Raw genomic sequence first — 18,798 nt, forward strand, 5'->3', positions numbered from 1 at the left:
CCCCGCTAAATAGCCACAATCTGTAAAGACATTCTCTGCAAACCCCACCCTGAACCCCCCAACCCCGCAATCTCTGCTCGCTGGCACCCCCTTCCCCCCCCCCCCCCCCAGCAATCTCTGCTCACTGGCACCCCCCCCCCCCCCCAGCAATCTCTGCTCGCTTGCACCCCTGGAAAGGCAAAAACATAATAATTCTTTATTGTCGCACATTTTACATACAATGCACAGCAGTATATACATGACAGCCAGGTCCAAGAGCTGACACTCTAGGACCCCAAAACATGGATCAGGGGCAACCAAGTGGGCTTAACCTTTATTAGTGAGTCTGGTTACCCCCCTCACCGTCACAGTGTTACAGAACTGGCCACATAACCAGGACTGGCTTTCTGCATCCCACTTCCAAGGCCAGCAGTGAGGGGGTTAACTCCTATCACGTCTCTGGCACGGTTCTCTCCATTCCTCCCGGTCATCGTTCTCCGCTGGGACCTGAGTACCCCTGACCCAGGCTTCACGGTCACTGCCAGCAGAGCTGGGTGCAGTGCTGCAGAGCGGCCAGTGGAGGGAGCTCCCCCGCTATATAACCAGTATCCTCAGTGAATGTAGTGTGTATAAAGGAATATCTGTGCTTATACACAGGCACATCCCCACATCTCCCACACACACAGCGTATCCCAGTCACTGGCTGCTCACTGCACAGGGAGACACCGGAGGGGGGACCTGTTACTGAGCCACACGGGGGTCCCGGCTCCATGCAGCGGGGGAGGCAAGCTAGTGGGACAGGGGTAAGAGGGCAGAACTGCGAGAGAAAGTGAGGCGGAGGGGCAGAGAGAGAGGGGGCAGGAGTGTGAGAGAGGCAGAGGGGCAGAGAGAGAGAGGGGGCAGGAGTGTGAGAGAGGCAGAGGGGCAGAGAGAGAGAGGGGGCAGGAGTGTGAGAGAGGCAGAGGGGCAGAGAGAGAGGGGGCAGGAGTGTGAGAGGGGCAGAGGGGCAGAGAGAGAGGGGGCAGGAATGTGAGAGAGGCAGATGGGCAGAGAGAGAGAGGGGGCAGGAGTGTGAGAGAGGCAGAGGGGCAGAGAGAGAGAGGGGGCAGGAGTGTGAGAGAGGCGGAGGGGCAGAGAGAGAGGGGGCAGGAGTGTGAGAGAGGCGGAGGGGCAGAGAGAGAGGGGGCAGGAGTGTGAGAGAGGCGGAGGGGCAGAGAGAGAGGGGGCAGGAGTGTGAGAGAGGCGGAGGGGCAGAGAGAGAGGGGGCAGGAGTGTGAGAGAGGCGGAGGGGCAGAGAGAGAGAGGGGGCAGGAGTGTGAGAGTGTCCGCTCCGCAGCGCAGAGCTCACTGCCAGGGTTATCTTACAATACATTAGGGGTACCCGGTAAATCCCCAGGAGAGAGATATAAGGAAGCGGGGGATGTGACCGGGGGTGGCAGGTGGGACTGAGGCTGGACCAGACCCTGGAGCCGGTACGGTGACAGTTTGGGGACACGGTCGGATTGGAAGGGGACATCACTTAGCTCGGAGGTACGTGGCTCAGATCCGGAGATGGACAACCTGAGGCTCTCGGCGAACTCTACCGCTCTGCAGGAGCTGCTGTGCCGGCATGGCAACCTCACCGGGAACCTCACCGGCGGCTGGAACCTGAGCTGTGATCTCCGGGACCGCAGGAAGGTCCTGAGCTCTGCAGGTGAGCAGGAGATGGAGGCGCTGCCCCCGGGCATATCCCCAGCTCTTCCAGTGTTATACTGTATGTCCTGCTGTCCCATGCTCTCATATATCTATATATCTATATATATATATCTATAGCCAGTGTTATACTGTATGTCCTGCTGTCCCATGCTCTCATATATCTATATATCTATATATATATATCTATAGCCAGTGTTATACTGTATGTCCTGCTGTCCCATGCTCTCATATATCTATATATATATCTATAGCCAGTGTTATACTGTATGTCCTGCCGTCCCATCTCTCATATATCTATATATATCTATATAGCCAGTGTTATACTGTATGTCCTGCCGTCCCATCTCTCATATATCTATATATATCTATATAGCCAGTGTTATACTGTATGTCCTGCCGTCCCATGCTCTCCTATATCTATATATATCTATATAGCCAGTGTTATACTGTATGTCCTGCCGTCCCATCTCTCATATCTATATATATCTATATAGCCAGTGTTATACTGTATGTCCTGCCGTCCCATCTCTCATATATCTATATATATCTATATAGCCAGTGTTATACTGTATGTCCTGCCGTCCCATCTCTCATATATCTATATATATCTATATCCAGTGTTATACTGTATGTCCTGCCGTCCCATCTCTCATATATCTATATATCTATATATATCTATATCCAGTGTTATACTGTATGTCCTGCCGTCCCATGCTCTCCTATATCTATATATCTATATATATCTATATCCAGTGTTATACTGTATGTCCTGCCGTCCAATCTCTCATATATCTATATATATATATCTATATCCAGTGTTATACTGTATGTCCTGCGTCCCATGCTCTCCTATATCTATATATATCTATATAGCCAGTGTTATACTGTATGTCCTGCCGTCCCATGCTCTCCTATATCTATATATCTATATATATCTATAGCCAGTGTTATACTGTATGTCCTGCCGTCCCATGCTCTCCTATATCTATTGTGACAAACGGCTTACTCCGGGGCTCCGTCGTTTGTCCGGGACTGTTTAGAACACGGTCTTTTAGGGTAGGTTAAATGATGAGGCGTCACGTACTGTTCCTTTAAACAGGCTATGCCTGGTTTATTCAGTCCCAGGCACTGAGACTGCCACAGTGCATACAACAGAAAACAGATCAAAACAAAAGCTGCTCATCTGAGCGATAACTTAACTTAGATATCCCTGACTCAGGGTTGGAAGTGGCTTTTCCACTCCCAACAACAAAACAAGGTACTTTTGCAGTCTTACACAAATGAACAGAAAGATTGAACCTGTTTGAGGAAGAGGCTTCTCCCCTCTGTAGTTCAGCAGCCTTCCAGCCTCCTGGCTCTTGTGGAGAGACCAGAGCAAACAGGAAAACAGTCTTACATACCTGATTCCTAATTAGCATGACAGGTGACAGAAATCAGGCAGCAGACAAACTCTGGTCTGGATCTCTCATCCCTCAGTTCCAGCGCTTGCCAAACTGTGGGATGGAGTGTATGTATTATAAGGCTGCACTCCCAGGCCAAACAGGATAGAAACTGTTTAGTATCCTGGGAGCCCTATATACGGAATTTATTACCATCCCCTGGTTTCTGTCACATATCCTCCCCCCCAGCTCAGACCTCGAGGGATGAGCGACCATGGATATTAGGGAGTGCATCCTTGACAACCCGTCAGCATTGCCATGTTTGTGCCCTGACCTGTGTTCCACAGAAAATTTAAAGGGTTGTAGGCTTAGGAACCACCTGGTCACTCTAGCATTCTTTTCCCTGTTTTGACACATCCAGGTAAGGGGTGCATGATCTGTGACCAACCGGAATTTTCTCCCCAACAGGTAGTATTTGAGCGTCTCTACAGCCAACTTTATTGCGAGACACTCTTTCTCTACTATGGAGTAATTTTTCTCCTGGGGATTTAGTTTCCTACTTAAATAAAGGATGGGGTGCTCCTCACCTTGAGATTCCTGGGAGAGTACCGCCCCCAGCCCTACCTCAGATGCGTCGGTTTGGACTACGAACTCTTTGGAGAAGTCAGGTGTGACCAACACTGGTTGGGCACAGAGAGCTTCTTTCAGGCTTCTAAAGGCTTGTTCGGTTTCGGGGGACCACTTTACCATTAGTGGTCCTCTTGCTTTTGTGAGGTCAGTTAGTGGGGTTGCCTTAGTTGCAAAATTGGGAATAAACCTTCTATAGTACCCAATTAACCCCAAAAAGGTCCTTACTTGTTTTTTTGTAACTGGCCTTGGCCAATTTTGTATCGCCTCCACTTTGAGTGTTTGGGGTTTGAGTAAACCTCTGCCAATAGAATATCCCAGATACTTGGCCTCCTCCAGACCAATAGTGCATTTAGCGGGGTTAGCAGTTAGTCCAGCAGACCGGACTGCGTCAAGCACAGCTTGGACCTTTGGAAGGTGGGATTGCCAATCTTCACTATGGATTACCACATCATCCAGGTAGGCGGCAGCATACCGAGCATGTGGTTTTAAAATTTTATCCATCATTCTTTGGAATGTGGCGGGAGCTCCATGTAAGCCAAAAGGCAACACCTTATACTGAAAGAGGCCGTCTGGGGTTGAGAAGGCTGTCTTTTCTTTTGCCCTTTCTGTGAGGGGAACCTGCCAGTACCCTTTTGTTAGGTCTAGGGTTGTGAGATATCGGGCTTTGCCCAGTCTCTCTACAAGTTCATCTACCCTGGGCATAGGATAAGTATCAAATTTTGACACCGCGTTTAGTTTCCGGTAGTCATTACAAAACCTTGTTGTACCATCTGGCTTTGGGACTAAGACTATAGGGCTGTTCCACCCACTTTGGGATTCCTCAATTACACCTAGTTTTAGCATTTTTTTAACCTCTAAACTTATAGCCTTTCTTTTGGCCTCTGGGATTCGGTACGGTTTAAGGTTAACTCGGACCCCCGGTTCAGAGACTAGGTCATGTTCAATTACGCTAGTTCTACCTGGCCGTATAGAGAAGATTTCTTTGTTTCTTCTCACTAAATTCTGAACCTCTCGTTTCTGATGAACAGACAGGGTTTCAGCTATGCTAACCTCTGGGTCAGTTTCTTGATTCTCTGACGGACCTGGGGGTACTAGGGTTAACAAGACTTCTCTATCTTTCCAGGGCTTGAGTAGGTTTATATGGTAAATTTGCTCAGGTTTCCTCCTACCTGGCTGTCTTACCTTATAATTTACTTCTCCCACTCTTTCCAAGACCTCATATGGCCCATGCCATTTAGCAAGGAATTTACTCTCCACGGTGGGAACCAGAACTAGTACCCTATCACCTGGAAAAAAAATTCTGACCCTAGCACCCTTATTATACGTATTCCTCTGTGCTTCTTGAGCTTTCTCCATGTGTTCCCTCACTATGGGTAGGACTGCAGCAATGCGGTCCTGCATCTGGGCAACATGCTCTATTACACTTCTGTAAGGGGTAACCTCGTGTTCCCAAGTCTCTTTGGCTATATCCAGTAAGCCCCTTGGGTGTCGGCCATACAATAGTTCAAACGGGGAGAAGCCTGTGGATGATTGGGGAACTTCCCTAATGGCAAATAACAGGTACGGTAACAAACAATCCCAGTTTTTCCCATCTTTATCAACCGCCCGCCGTAACATGCTCTTTAAGGTTTTATTGAACCTTTCCACTAAACCATCTGTTTGTGGATGATAGACTGAGGTTCTGAGATGCTTGATTTTTAGGAGTTTACATAGCTCTTTTGTTACTTGGGACATAAATGGTGTTCCCTGGTCAGATAGAATCTCTTTAGGAATCCCGACCCGGGAAAACAGAACTACTAACTCTTTTGCTATGTTTTTAGCAGACGTGCTACGTAGGGGAACTGCCTCCGGATATCGGGTGGCATAATCTAATATTACCAATATATGCTGATGTCCCCTAGCAGACTTTATTAGGGGTCCTACTAGATCCATAGCAATCCGGTCAAATGGTACCTCTATTATGGGAAGGGGTACCAATGGGCTGCGGTACGCCTTGAACGGGGCGGTGATCTGACATTCTGGGCATGAGGAACAATAATTCGTAATTTCTGCCAGAACCCCAGGCCAATAGAAGCTTCGGAGAACCTTTTCTTTTGTCTTTTCCACCCCTAGGTGTCCCCCCAATGGATGACTATGTGCGAGGTGTAATACTACGTTACGGAATGTCCGTGGTACCAACAATTGTTTAGTTGTAACTGATTTCCTTTTATCAACCCGATATACTAGGTCGTTCTCTACCTCGAAGTAGGGGTAAGCAAGTGACCTATCTGGTTGGCCAGGAGTACTATTCTGGTCCCGTATATTTCCCCTTGCTACCGCTAATGTGGGGTCCTCCCACTGGGCCTTCTTAAAACTCCCAGGACTGACCTCTAGGTCAGCGAGGGTCTTATCCGGTTCTGGGGTGGTAAGTGTCTGCTCAACATCTTGATTTGGGGTATTCCCTACCAAAGTAGTGATGGGGAAGGGAATTTTACAGCACTCCTCCTTTTCCCCCTTCTTATTTGGGCCCTCGTCAACCTCCATTTCTGAAAAAGGGAAAGGATTTGTTTCTTCTAATACTTCGTTATGGTCCGCTATTGAACTCTGGGCGCTATTCTGAGCGGGGGACCACATTTTTAGAAAATGGGGAAAGTCGGTCCCTATTAACACATCATGTGCCAGTTTGGGTACAATACCCACCTTGAAATCTAAAGAACCAAACTCTGTTTAAAAAAAAACATCAACAGTGGAATATTCATGATTATCCCCATGTATACAACAAATTGCCACTCTTTGTGAACTGTTTCCCTGTTTCTTCTTAATGGGCAAGAGGTATTCGGACACTAGTGTGACCATGCTCCCAGAGTCAAGAAGTGCCCGAACCCTCTTACCATTAACCTTTACAAATGCCCACAGATGGTTATTCAAGGGGTCCTCTGGGCTAGGGCCCATACATTGGGACAACAGCGAATAAGGTTCCACGCTGTTGCATTGCATGGGCTCATCATTTAGTGGGCAGATTTTTGCTGTGTGGCCCCTCTCATGACAATTTACACATTTAGGTACATAGTCTGTGTCCCACTTAGAGCCTTTTCCCGGCTCCCCATGTTGGCTATTGCCCTTAGTGTGCGAACCACTGTTGCTGGTGCTGCGTGAAGGTGGTCGCCGCTCTTCAGCGCCCCTTAACCCCGGTACCCTTTTACCGTCTCTGGAAGAGTCCTGGAACCTCGGGTAGTGGGGTTGCTCCACGACTGTGGGTTGCGGGTGCTCTTCTGCTGCATTGTACCTTTCTACGAGGGCCACAAGCTCATCCGCATTGTGGGGGTCACTCCGACTGACCCAACGGCGTAAGGCAGAGGGAAGTTTCCTCAAGAACTGGTCCATGACCAACCGTTCCACGATGTGGCTGGCTGAGTTGATCTCGGGTTGTAGCCACTTCCGGGCGAGGTGGATGAGGTCATACATCTGGCTTCGGGTGGCCTTATCCATCGTGAAGGACCATGCGTGAAACCTTTGGGCGCGAACAGCCGTGGTTACGCCGAGGCGGGCGAGGATCTCGAACTTCAATTTTGCATAGACGTTAGCTTCGGCTGGCTCTAGATCAAAGTAAGCCTTCTGGGGTTCGCCGCTTAGGAAGGGTGCGATTAGACCAGCCCACTCAGCTTCTGGCCATCCCTCTCTCTGTGCCGTGCGTTCAAACGTGAGAAGATAGGCTTCCACATCATCCGAGGGTCCCATCTTCTGAAGGTAGTGGCTTGCCCTGGTCATTTTCGGAACTTGGGCAGCCACTGCCAGTGGAAGGTTACTGATAGTCCCCCTCAGGATCTCGAGTTCCTGCTGTAAGCCCTGAGCGAACCGCTGTTGCTCCTCTCTCAGCAAGCGGTTTGTCTCTTGCTGGTTTGCATTCGCGTTTTGCAGGGCTTCATTCGTCTGTTGCTGGTTTGCATTCGCCTGTTGCTGGTTGGCATTAATCTCTTGCTGGGCTATTAGCAGCTGTTGCTGGGCTGCATTCGTCTGCTGCTGGTTTGCATTAGTTTCTTGCTGGGCTATTAACAGCTGTTGCTGGGTTTCATTCGCGTCTTTCTGGGCAGCGACATTGCGTACCAGCGCACCCACCACGTCTTCCATCTTGTTTGCAGAGGATGAAAAAACTTTTTTTTTTTTTCTTTCAAAGTTCTTTAACCCGCAGACCTTTTAGTGCTCTGTGCCCGCATTCTCCACCATATGTGACAAACGGCTTACTCCGGGGCTCCGTCGTTTGTCCGGGACTGTTTAGAACACGGTCTTTTAGGGTAGGTTAAATGATGAGGCGTCACGTACTGTTCCTTTAAACAGGCTATGCCTGGTTTATTCAGTCCCAGGCACTGAGACTGCCACAGTGCATACAACAGAAAACAGATCAAAACAAAAGCTGCTCATCTGAGCGATAACTTAACTTAGATATCCCTGACTCAGGGTTGGAAGTGGCTTTTCCACTCCCAACAACAAAACAAGGTACTTTTGCAGTCTTACACAAATGAACAGAAAGATTGAACCTGTTTGAGGAAGAGGCTTCTCCCCTCTGTAGTTCAGCAGCCTTCCAGCCTCCTGGCTCTTGTGGAGAGACCAGAGCAAACAGGAAAACAGTCTTACATACCTGATTCCTAATTAGCATGACAGGTGACAGAAATCAGGCAGCAGACAAACTCTGGTCTGGATCTCTCATCCCTCAGTTCCAGCGCTTGCCAAACTGTGGGATGGAGTGTATGTATTATAAGGCTGCACTCCCAGGCCAAACAGGATAGAAACTGTTTAGTATCCTGGGAGCCCTATATACGGAATTTATTACCATCCCCTGGTTTCTGTCACACTATATATATCTATATCCAGTGTTATACTGTATGTCCTGCCGTCCCATGCTCTCCTATATCTATATATCTATATCCAGTGTCCTGCCGTGGTGTTACCATTCCGTCCTGTCCCACTGGGGTACCCCCTGCTCCGCTCCATTTCCCATTCTGTCCCACTGGGGTACCCCCTGCTCCGCTCCATTTCCCGTTCTGTCCCACTGGGGTACCCCCTGCTCCGCTCCATTTCCCGTTCTGTCCCACTGGGGTACCCCCTGCTCCGCTCCATTTCCCGTTCTGTCCCACTGGGGTACCCCCTGCTCCGCTCCATTTCCCGTTCTGTCCCACTGGGGTACCCCCTGCTCCGCTCCATTTCCCGTTCTGTCCCACTGGGGTACCCCCTGCTCCGCTCCATTTCCCGTTCTGTCCCACTGGGGTACCCCCTGCTCCGCTCCATTTCCCGTTCTGTCCCACTGGGGTACCCCCTGCTCCGCTCCATTTCCCGTTCTGTCCCACTGGGGTACCCCCTGCTCCGCCCCATTGTGCTGTAACATGTTCTGTTATATTTTACGCTCCGTGCCACATTGTAGCGCGGATGTGGGCGCCGTTATTACGCTCACTGTCGCCCGATAACGTGTTACCCCCGGTGCCAGGTTTAACCTGTTATTGTGCGGTAGTCACAGTCATTAGGGGAAGCCGGCACTTGTAACACCGTGAGATTGTGCTAATTAATTTCTGTACGTTCTGCGCTATTTCCAGCTCTAATATATCACCGCGCTATAATAATCTATACTGAACCGTTATCGTACTATGAACATGTTACTACAGTATGTATCCTGAGCCATTCTATACCAGTATATATACTGTGCCGGGCCATGTTACTATGTATCCTGAGCCATTCTATACCAGTGTATATACTGTGCCGGGCCATGTTACTATGTATCCTGAGCCATTCTATACCAGTTTATATACTGTGCCGGGCCATGTTACTACTGTATGTATCCTGAGCCATTCTATACCAGTATATATACTGTGCCGGGCCATGTTACTATGTATCCTGAGCCATTCTATACCAGTGTATATACTGTGCCGATCCATGTTACTATATATCCTGAGCCATTCTATACCAGTGTATATACTGTGCCGGTCCATGTTACTATATATCCTGAGCCATTCTATACCAGTGTATATACTGTGCCTGTCCATGTTACTATGTATCCTGAGCCATTCTATACCAGTGTATATACTGTGCCGATCTATGTTACTATATATCCTGAGCCATTCTATACCAGTGTATACAGTATACTGTGCCGGTCCATGTTACTATGTATCCTGAGCCATTCTATACCAGTATATATACTGTGCCGGTCCATGTTACTATGTATCCTGAGCCATTCTATACCAGTGTATATACTGTGCCGGTCCATGTTACTATGTATCCTGAGCCATTCTATACCAGTGTATATACTGTGCCGATCCATGTTACTATATATCCTGAGCCATTCTATACCAGTGTATATACTGTGCCGGTCCATGTTACTATACATCCTGAGCCATTCTATACCAGTGTATATACTGTGCCTGTCCATGTTACTATGTATTCTGAGCCATTCTATACCAGTGTATATACTGTGCCGATCTATGTTACTATATATCCTGAGCCATTCTATACCAGTGTATATACTGTGCCGGTCCATGTTACTATGTATCCTGAGCCATTCTATACCAGTATATATACTGTGCCGGGCCATGTTACTATGTATCCTGAGCCATTCTATACCAGTATATATACTGTGCCGGTCCATGTTACTATATATCCTGAGCCATTCTATACTAGTATATATACTGTGCCGGTCCATGTTACTATATATCCTGAGCCATTCTATACCAGTATATATACTGTGCCGATCCATGTTACTATATATCCTGAGCCATTCTATACCAGTATATACTGTGCCGGGCCATGTTACTATGTATCCTGAGCCATTCTATACCAGTATATATATATACTGTGCCGGGCCATGTTACTATGTATCCTGAGCCATTCTATACCAGTATATATACTGTGCCGGTCCATGTTACTATGTATCCTGAGCCATTCTATACTAGTATATATACTGTGCCGGTCCATGTTACTATGTATCCTGAGCCATTCTATACCAGTATATATATACTGTGCCGGTCCATGTTACTATATATCTTAATATATATTTGTGAAAGCACTGTATGCCTGTCTGCATCTCCTGTGTCCCTAGGGGAAATCTCATTGGTCCCTTGGGCCGCCCGCCCCCGCACCTCTCATTGGCCTGAGGCGGAGTGACACACACACACACACACACACACACACACACACACACACACACACACACACACACACACACACACACTCTCTCTCCCCCTCTGTCCCGTCCCCCCACCATCCCCCCCATCACGTGCGCCGCCCTGCACCGTTTCCGGACGGAGGGGAAGTGCGGCCCTCCTACCCCAGGCTCCGGACGGAGGGGAAGCGCAGCCCTCCTACCCAAGCCGCCAACGTTCCCATACCTCCCCGGCGCTATCTCCCCCTCCTCCCGCCCAGGTAAGTCACACCACTGCGCGTCCCGCCTCAGCTTATGGCGCCAGTGATTCACCTATTTCAGCCGCGCAGCCTCGCGCCTCAGGCCCCAGGCCCACACAGGAACACACAGGCCCCAGGCCCACACAGGGCGCTTCCTGCCGCCAGCTGCACGCGCCTCAGTCAGCCGGGCAGCACATCGGTGGACCAAGCGATCATCCGGGGGGGGTTGGGGGGGAGAGCGCGTCGGGGGGAACAGGCGAGTGAGCCCCGAGTCACGGGGAACGGGGGGGCGAAGAGCGAGCCCCGAGTCATCGGGGAACCAAGAAGGGGGAGCGGTCAGCCGCCGAGCCAGCGGGGGGACGGACGCCCAGACGGGGGGGCATGCGGATACATACATTATGACAATACATACGCCCCCTGCTCTCCACCCCCTTTCCCCCCTCCCCCACTCCCCTTTCCCCCCTCCCCTTTCCATCCTCCCCCACTCCTCTTTCCCCCCTTTCCCACTCCCCTTCCCCCCCCCACTCCCCTTTTCCCCCCCAATCCCCTTCCCCCCCCCAATCCCCTTCCCCCCCCCACTCCCCTTTCCCCCCCCACTCCCCTTTCCCCCCCCCACTCCCCTTTCCCCCCCCCACTCCCCTTTCCCCCCCACTCCCCTTTCCCCCCCACTCCCCTTTCCCCCCCACTCCCCTTTCCCCCCCCACTCCCCTTTCCCCCCCACTCCCCTTTCCCCCCCACACCCATTTCCCCCCCACACTCCCCTTTCCCCCCCACTCCCCTTCCCCCCCCACTCCCCTTTCCCCCCCCCCACTCCCCTTTCCCCCCCACTCCCCCTTCCCCCCCCCACTCCCCCTTCCCCCCCCACTCCCCTTTCCCCCCCACTCCCCTCCCCCCCCCACTCCCCTTTCCCCCCCCCACTCCCCTTTCCCCCCCACTCCCCTTTCCCACCCACTCCCCTTCCCCCCCCACTCCCCTTTCCCCCCCCACTCCCCTTTCCCCCCCCACTCCCCTTTCCCCCCCACTCCCCTTCCCCCCCCACTCCCCTTTCCACCACCCCCACTCCTCTTTCCCCACCCCCACTCCCCTTCCCCCACTCCCTTTTCCCCGCCCCCATGCCCTTTTCTCCACCCCCACTCCCCTTCACCCCCCACTCCCCTTCACCCCCCACTCCCCTTCACCCCCCACTCCCCTTCACCCCCCCACTCCCCTTTCCCTGCCCCCACTCCCCTTCCCCGCCCCCACTCCACTTTCCCCACACTCCCCTTTCCCCCCCCACTCCCCTTTCCCCCCTCACTCCCCTTTCTCCCCCCACTCCCCTTTCCCCCCACTCCCCTTTCCCCCCCCCACACCCATTTCCCACCCCACTTCCCTCCCCCCCCCACCCCCTTCCCACCCCACTCCCCTTTCCCCCCCACTCCCCTTTCCCCCCCCACTCCCCTTTCCCCCCCCACTCCCCTTTCCCCCCCCACTCCCCTTTCACCCCCACTCCCCTTTCCCCCCCACTCCCCTTTCCCCCCCACTCCCCTTTCCCCCCCAACTCCCCTTTCTCCCCCCACTCCCCTTTCCCCCCCACTCCCCTTTCCCCCCCCCACTCCCCTTTCCCCCCCACACCCATTTCCCCCCCCCCACTCCCCTTTCCCCCCCACTCCCCTTCCCCCCCCACTCCCCTTTCCCCCCCCCCACTCCCCTTTCCCCCCCCACTCCCCCTTCCCCCCCCACTCCCCTTTCCCCCCCCACTCCCCTTTCCCCGCCCCCACTCCCCTTCACCCCCCCACTCCCCTTCACCCCCCCCACTCCCCTTCCCCCCCCACTCCCCTTTCCCCCCCCCCCCACTCCCCCTTCCCCCCCCACTCCCCCTTCCCCCCCCACTCCCCCTTCCCCCCCACTCCCCTTTCCCCCCCCACTCCCCTTTCCCCCCCCCACTCCCCTTTCCCCCCCCACTCCCCCTTCCCCCCCCACTCCCCTTTCCCCCCCACTCCCCTTTCCCCGCCCCCACTCCCCTTCACCCCCCACTCCCCTTCACCCCCCACTCCCCTTCACCCCCCCACTCCCCTTCACCCCCCACTCCCCTTCACCCCCCACTCCCCTTCACCCCCCCACTCCCCTTCACCCCCCACTCCCCTTTCCCCACCCCCACTCCCCTTCCCCGCCCCCCCTCCCATTTCCCCCCCCACTCCCCTTTCCCCCCCCCTCCCCTTTCCCCCCCACTCCTATTTCCCCCCCACTCCCCTTTCCTCCCCCCACTCCCCTTTCCCCCCACTCCCCTTCCCCCCCACCCCCCTTTCCCAGCCCCCACTCCCCTTTCCCAGCCACCACTCCCCTTCACCCCCCACTCCCCTTTCCCAGCCCCCACTCCCCTTTCCCAGCCACCACTCCCCTTCACCCCCCACTCCCCTTCACTCCCCCACTCCCCTTCACCCACCCACTCCCCTTTCCCTGCCCCCACTCCCCTTCCCCGCCCCCACTCCCCTTTCCCCCACCCCTCCCCTTTCCCCCACCCCTCCCCTTTCCCCCACCCCTCCCCTTTCCGCCACCCCTCCCCTTCCCCACCCCTCCACTTTCCCCCCACCCCTCCCCTTTCCCCCCCTCCCCTTTCCCCACCCTTCCCCACCCCTCCCCTTTCCCCCCCCACTCCCCTTTCCCCCCCCACTCCCCTTTCCCCCCCCACTCCCCTTTCACCCCCACTCCCCTTTCCCCCCCACTCCCCTTTCCCCCCCACTCCCCTTTCCCCCCCAACTCCCCTTTCTCCCCCCACTCCCCTTTCCCCCCCACTCCCCTTTCCCCCCCCACTCCCCTTTCCCCCCCACACCCATTTCCCCCCCCCACTCCCCTTCCCCCCCACTCCCCTTCCCCCCCCACTCCCCTTTCCCCCCCCCACTCCCCTTTCCCCCCCCACTCCCCCTTCCCCCCCCACTCCCCTTTCCCCCCCCACTCCCCTTTCCCCGCCCCCACTCCCCTTCACCCCCCCACTCCCCTTCACCCCCCCACTCCCCTTCCCCCCCCCACTCCCCTTTCCCCCCCCCCCACTCCCCCTTCCCCCCCCACTCCCCCTTCCCCCCCACTCCCCTTTCCCCCCCCACTCCCCTTTCCCCCCCCCCACTCCCCTTTCCCCCCCCACTCCCCCTTCCCCCCCCACTCCCCTTTCCCCCCCACTCCCTTTCCCCGCCCCCACTCCCCTTCACCCCCCACTCCCCTTCACCCCCCACTCCCCTTCACCCCCCCACTCCCCTTCACCCCCCACTCCCCTTCACCCCCCACTCCCCTTCACCCCCCCACTCCCCTTCACCCCCCACTCCCCTTCACCCCCCACTCCCCTTCACCCCCCCACTCCCCTTCACCCCCCACTCCCCTTCACCCCCCACTCCCCTTCACCCCCCCACTCCCCTTCACCCCCCACTCCCCTTTCCCCACCCCCACTCCCCTTCCCCGCCCCCCCTCCCATTTCCCCCCCCACTCCCCTTTCCCCCCCCCTCCCCTTTCCCCCCCACTCCTATTTCCCCCCCACTCCCCTTTCCTCCCCCCACTCCCCTTTCCCCCCACTCCCCTTCCCCCCCACCCCCCTTTCCCAGCCCCCACTCCCCTTTCCCAGCCACCACTCCCCTTCACCCCCCACTCCCCTTTCCCAGCCCCCACTCCCCTTTCCCAGCCACCACTCCCCTTCACCCCCCACTCCCCTTCACTCCCCCACTCCCCTTCACCCACCCACTCCCCTTTCCCTGCCCCCACTCCCCTTCCCCGCCCCCACTCCCCTTTCCCCCACCCCTCCCCTTTCCCCCACCCCTCCCCTTTCCCCACCCCTCCCCTTTCCCCCACCCCTCCCCTTTCCGCCACCCCTCCCCTTCCCCACCCCTCCACTTTCCCCCCACCCCTCCCCTTTCCCCCCCTCCCCTTTCCCCACCCTTCCCCACCCCTCCCCTTTCCCCCCCCTCCCTCCCCTTCCCCATCCCTCCCCACCTCTCCCCTTTCCCCCCCTCCCCTTTCCCTCCCCTTTCCCCCCCCTCCCCTTTCCCCCCCCTCCCCTTTCCCCCCCTCCCCCTTTCCCCCCTCCCCTTTCCCCCCCTCCCCTCCACTCCCCTTTCCCCCCACTCTCCCCCTCTCTGCTCCCCTTCCCCCCCTCATCGTATTACATTTTATTCCATCTTTCTTTTCCAACATTATTTTCCAACCTTTACAACAAATAGTCACCTATTGTTGTACCACCTCCTATTGCTGGCTGGGACCCGGGACGAAGGGGACACTCACCGCACACAGGGAAGCTGGGAGCGGGAAGGCAGTCAGTCACGTGTGCGCTTCACAAAGCGGAAGCCCCGCCCCCGGCTTCCTCTGACATGCTGCGACCAATCCCCTGCGGGTCGGCCGGCATTTTAAGTCCCGCCCCCAGCAGCATCATTCATCATTCATCCAATTCTAAGTCCCGCCCCCGGCATTCTCCATCACTCAGTCTCCCCGGCAGCATTCACACACACAAAATACTTACCGGCCGCCGCATTCTCCTCACCGCCGCTGCCCCGCAATACCGGGACCAGGGACAAAAACCGGGACAAAAACCGGGGCAGACTTAAACCGGTACAGGCCTCAAAAAACCGGGACTGTACCGGTAAAACCGGTACGAATGGTCACCCTATATATAATGGTTATTAAATAATTAGGAATAGGGCAAGATACTAAGTGGGTGAGGAGGGAGAGAGAGATGGGGGGGGGAGAGTCGGGGGAGGGGGAAAGGGAGAGAGGGGAGAGGGGGAGGGGACAGGATGGAGAGGGGGGAGAGAGGAGGGGGAGGAGATACAGTAGGGAGAGGGGGACAGGACGGAGAGAGAGAGCGGAGGGGAAGGGAGAGAGGGGACAGGATGGAGCGATGTGAGAGAGAGGAGGGGGGAGAGGAGGGGGGGAGAGAGAGCGGAGGGGGTTAGAGGGGGAGGAGGGGGAGATGATGGGGGAGAGGGAGAAAAGCTTTTTATAGCACTTTCTTATTAGAATAATTTATTTATAACGTGCTACCTTGTCCTCAGCTCTTTGCTGTGCCTGTCTTTCCCTGACGTTAACCCTGTCCACGCTGGCTCGTTGGACAGGAGCTGTGAGTGTGAAGCATGATGGGAGATAATCTCGTAGCACGCGCCTGTGTTGCGCCGGAGTCGGAGAATTCTCTTTATATAACACAGAATGATTCAGTATAGTGTGTGGGGTATTCTGTATTCATTATTATCTCTCTGCTTAGGGCTCTGGTGGCTTTTCCGATACAAAACCATTTAAGACATAAAAATGGCGGCAAATATGACTTAAATTACTGGCGCCCCACGCTGTACTAAGCGTGGGTTATACCGTGTGTGTCAGATAAATAGATCAGCGACGCTCAGACCTGCGCAGTAAGGAGGAGAGAAACCGCGCGGTGTTATTCTGTACGGAAACCTTGTATGGAAAGTGAAACAATCGGAGCCTCAGCGAGCGTTACTCACACCGCGTTACTCACACCGCGTTACTCACAGCGCGTTACTCACACCGCGTTACTCACACCGCGTTACTCACACCGCGCTACTCACACCGCGTTACTCACACCGCGTTACTCACAGCGCGTTACTCACACCGCGTTACTCACACCGCGTTACTCACACCGCGTTACTCACACCGCGTTACTCACACCGCGTTACTCACACCGCGCTACTCACACCGCGCTACTCACACCGCGTTACTCACACCGCGTTACTCACACCGCGTTACTCACACCGCGCTACTCACACCGCGCTACTCACACCGCGTTACTCACACCGCGTTACTCACACCGCGCTACTCACACCGCGCTACTCACACCGCGCTACTCACACCGCGTTACTCACACCGCGCTACTCACACCGCGTTACTCACACCGCGCTACTCACACCGCGTTACTCACACCGCGTTACTCACACCGCGTTACTCACACCGCGCTACTCACACCGCGTTACTCACACCGCGCTACTCACACCGCGTTACTCACACCGCGTTACTCACACCGCGTTACTCACACCGCGCTACTCACACCGCGTTACTCACACCGCGCTACTCACACCGCGTTACTCACACCGCGCTACTCACACCGCGTTACTCACACCGCGTTACTCACACCGCGTTACTCACACCGCGTTACTCACACCGCGTTACTCACACCGCGTTACTCACACCGCGTTACTCACACCTCGTTACTCACACCGCGTTACTCACACCGCGCTACTCACACCGCGTTACTCACACCGCGTTACTCACACCGCGTTTACTCACACCGCGTTACTCACACCGCGCTACTCACACCGCGTTACTCACACCGCGTTACTCACACCGTACGGCTGCGTCCAGGGTGAGTCCAGCCGGGCGGAGGCGCGCTGAGGCTGAGGGAAAGTGGGTGCTTTCTCTGACCTTAGACCGCGCCGTCCGGGGGCGTGTCAGGGGGGGGGGGGGGGCTGCGACGTCACGGAGCTGGTTCGCCTTCATTGGGCAAACCGCTCCCGTGTCCGGCCCCCCCCGCTCTCCCGTGACCGGCCCCCCCCGCTCTCCCGTGTCCGGCCCCCCCCGCTCTCCCGTGACCGGCCCCGCTCTCCCGTGTCCGGCCCCGCTCTCCCGTGACCGGCCCCCCCCGCTCTCCCGTGACCGGCCCCGCTCTCCCGTGTCCGGCCCCCCCCGCTCTCCCGTGACCGGCCCCGCTCTCCCGTGTCCGGCCCCCCCCGCTCTCCCGTGACCGGCCCCCCCCGCTCTCCCGTGACCGGCCCCGCTCTCCCGTGTCCGGCCCCGCTCTCCCGTGACCGCCCCCCCCCGCTCTCCCGTGACCGGCCCCGCTCTCCCGTGTCCGGCCCCCCCCGCTCTCCCCGTGACCGGCCCCGCTCTCCCGTGACCGGCCCCCCCCGCTCTCCCGTGACCGGCCCCCCCCGCTCTCCCGTGTCCGGCCCCCCCCGCTCTCCCGTGACCGGCCCCCCCCGCGCTCCCGTGTCCGGCCCCGCTCTCCCGTGACCGGCCCCCCCCGCTCTCCCGTGACCGGCCCCCCCCGCTCTCCCGTGACCGGCCCCGCTCTCCCGTGACCGGCCCCCCCCGCTCTCCCGTGTCCGGCCCCGCGCTCCCGTGACCGGCCCCGCGCTCCCGTGACCGGCCCCCCCCGCTCTCCCGTGACCGGCCCCGCTCTCCCGTGACCGGCCCCGCTCTCCCGTGTCCGGCCCCGCTCTCCCGTGACCGGCCCCGCGCTCCCGTGACCGGCCCCCCCCTGCTCTCCCGTGTCCGGCCCTGCTCTCCCGTGACCGGCCCCCCCCGCGCTCCCGTGACCGGCCCCCCCCGCTCTCCCGTGACCGGCCCCGCTCTCCCGTGACCGGCCCCGCTCTCCCGTGTCCGGCCCCGCTCTCCCGTGACCGGCCCCGCGCTCCCGTGACCGGCCCCCCCCCTGCTCTCCCGTGACCGGCCCTGCTCTCCCGTGACCGGCCCCCCCCCGCGCTCCCGTGTCCGGCCCCTGCGCTCCCGTGACCGGCCCTGCTCTCCCGTGACCGGCCCCCCCCCGCGCTCCCGTGTCCGGCCCCCGCGCTCCCGTGACCGGCCCTGAGCTCCCGTGACCGGCCCCCCCCCGCTCTCCCGTGACCGGCCCCGCGCTCCCGTGACCGGCCCTGCTCTCCCGTGACCGGCCCTGCGCTCCCGTGACCGGCCCTGCGCTCCCGTGACCGCCCCCCCCCCCGCGCTCCCGTGACCGGCCCCGCGCTCCCGTGACCGGCCCCTGCGCTCCCGTGACCGGCCCCCCCCCGTGCTC

The 18,798-nt window shown here is 56.8% G+C and overlaps 1 protein-coding gene across 1 annotated transcript in view; it reads left to right on the forward strand.

The window, feature by feature from the left end:
* Positions 1–630: 630 nt before the first annotated feature.
* Positions 631–18,798, forward strand: part of LOC142473321 (cholecystokinin receptor-like) — a 58,520-nt gene continuing 40,352 nt past the window's right edge. The window contains exon 1 of the mRNA XM_075580544.1: positions 631–1,672. Coding sequence (XP_075436659.1) covers positions 1,531–1,672 — 142 coding nt within the window. The 5' untranslated portion in view covers positions 631–1,530. The remainder of the gene's footprint in view (positions 1,673–18,798) is intronic.

Source organism: Ascaphus truei, assembly GCF_040206685.1.
Source record: "Ascaphus truei isolate aAscTru1 chromosome 3 unlocalized genomic scaffold, aAscTru1.hap1 SUPER_3_unloc_10, whole genome shotgun sequence".
In the NCBI taxonomy this organism is placed as follows: domain Eukaryota; kingdom Metazoa; phylum Chordata; class Amphibia; order Anura; family Ascaphidae; genus Ascaphus; species Ascaphus truei.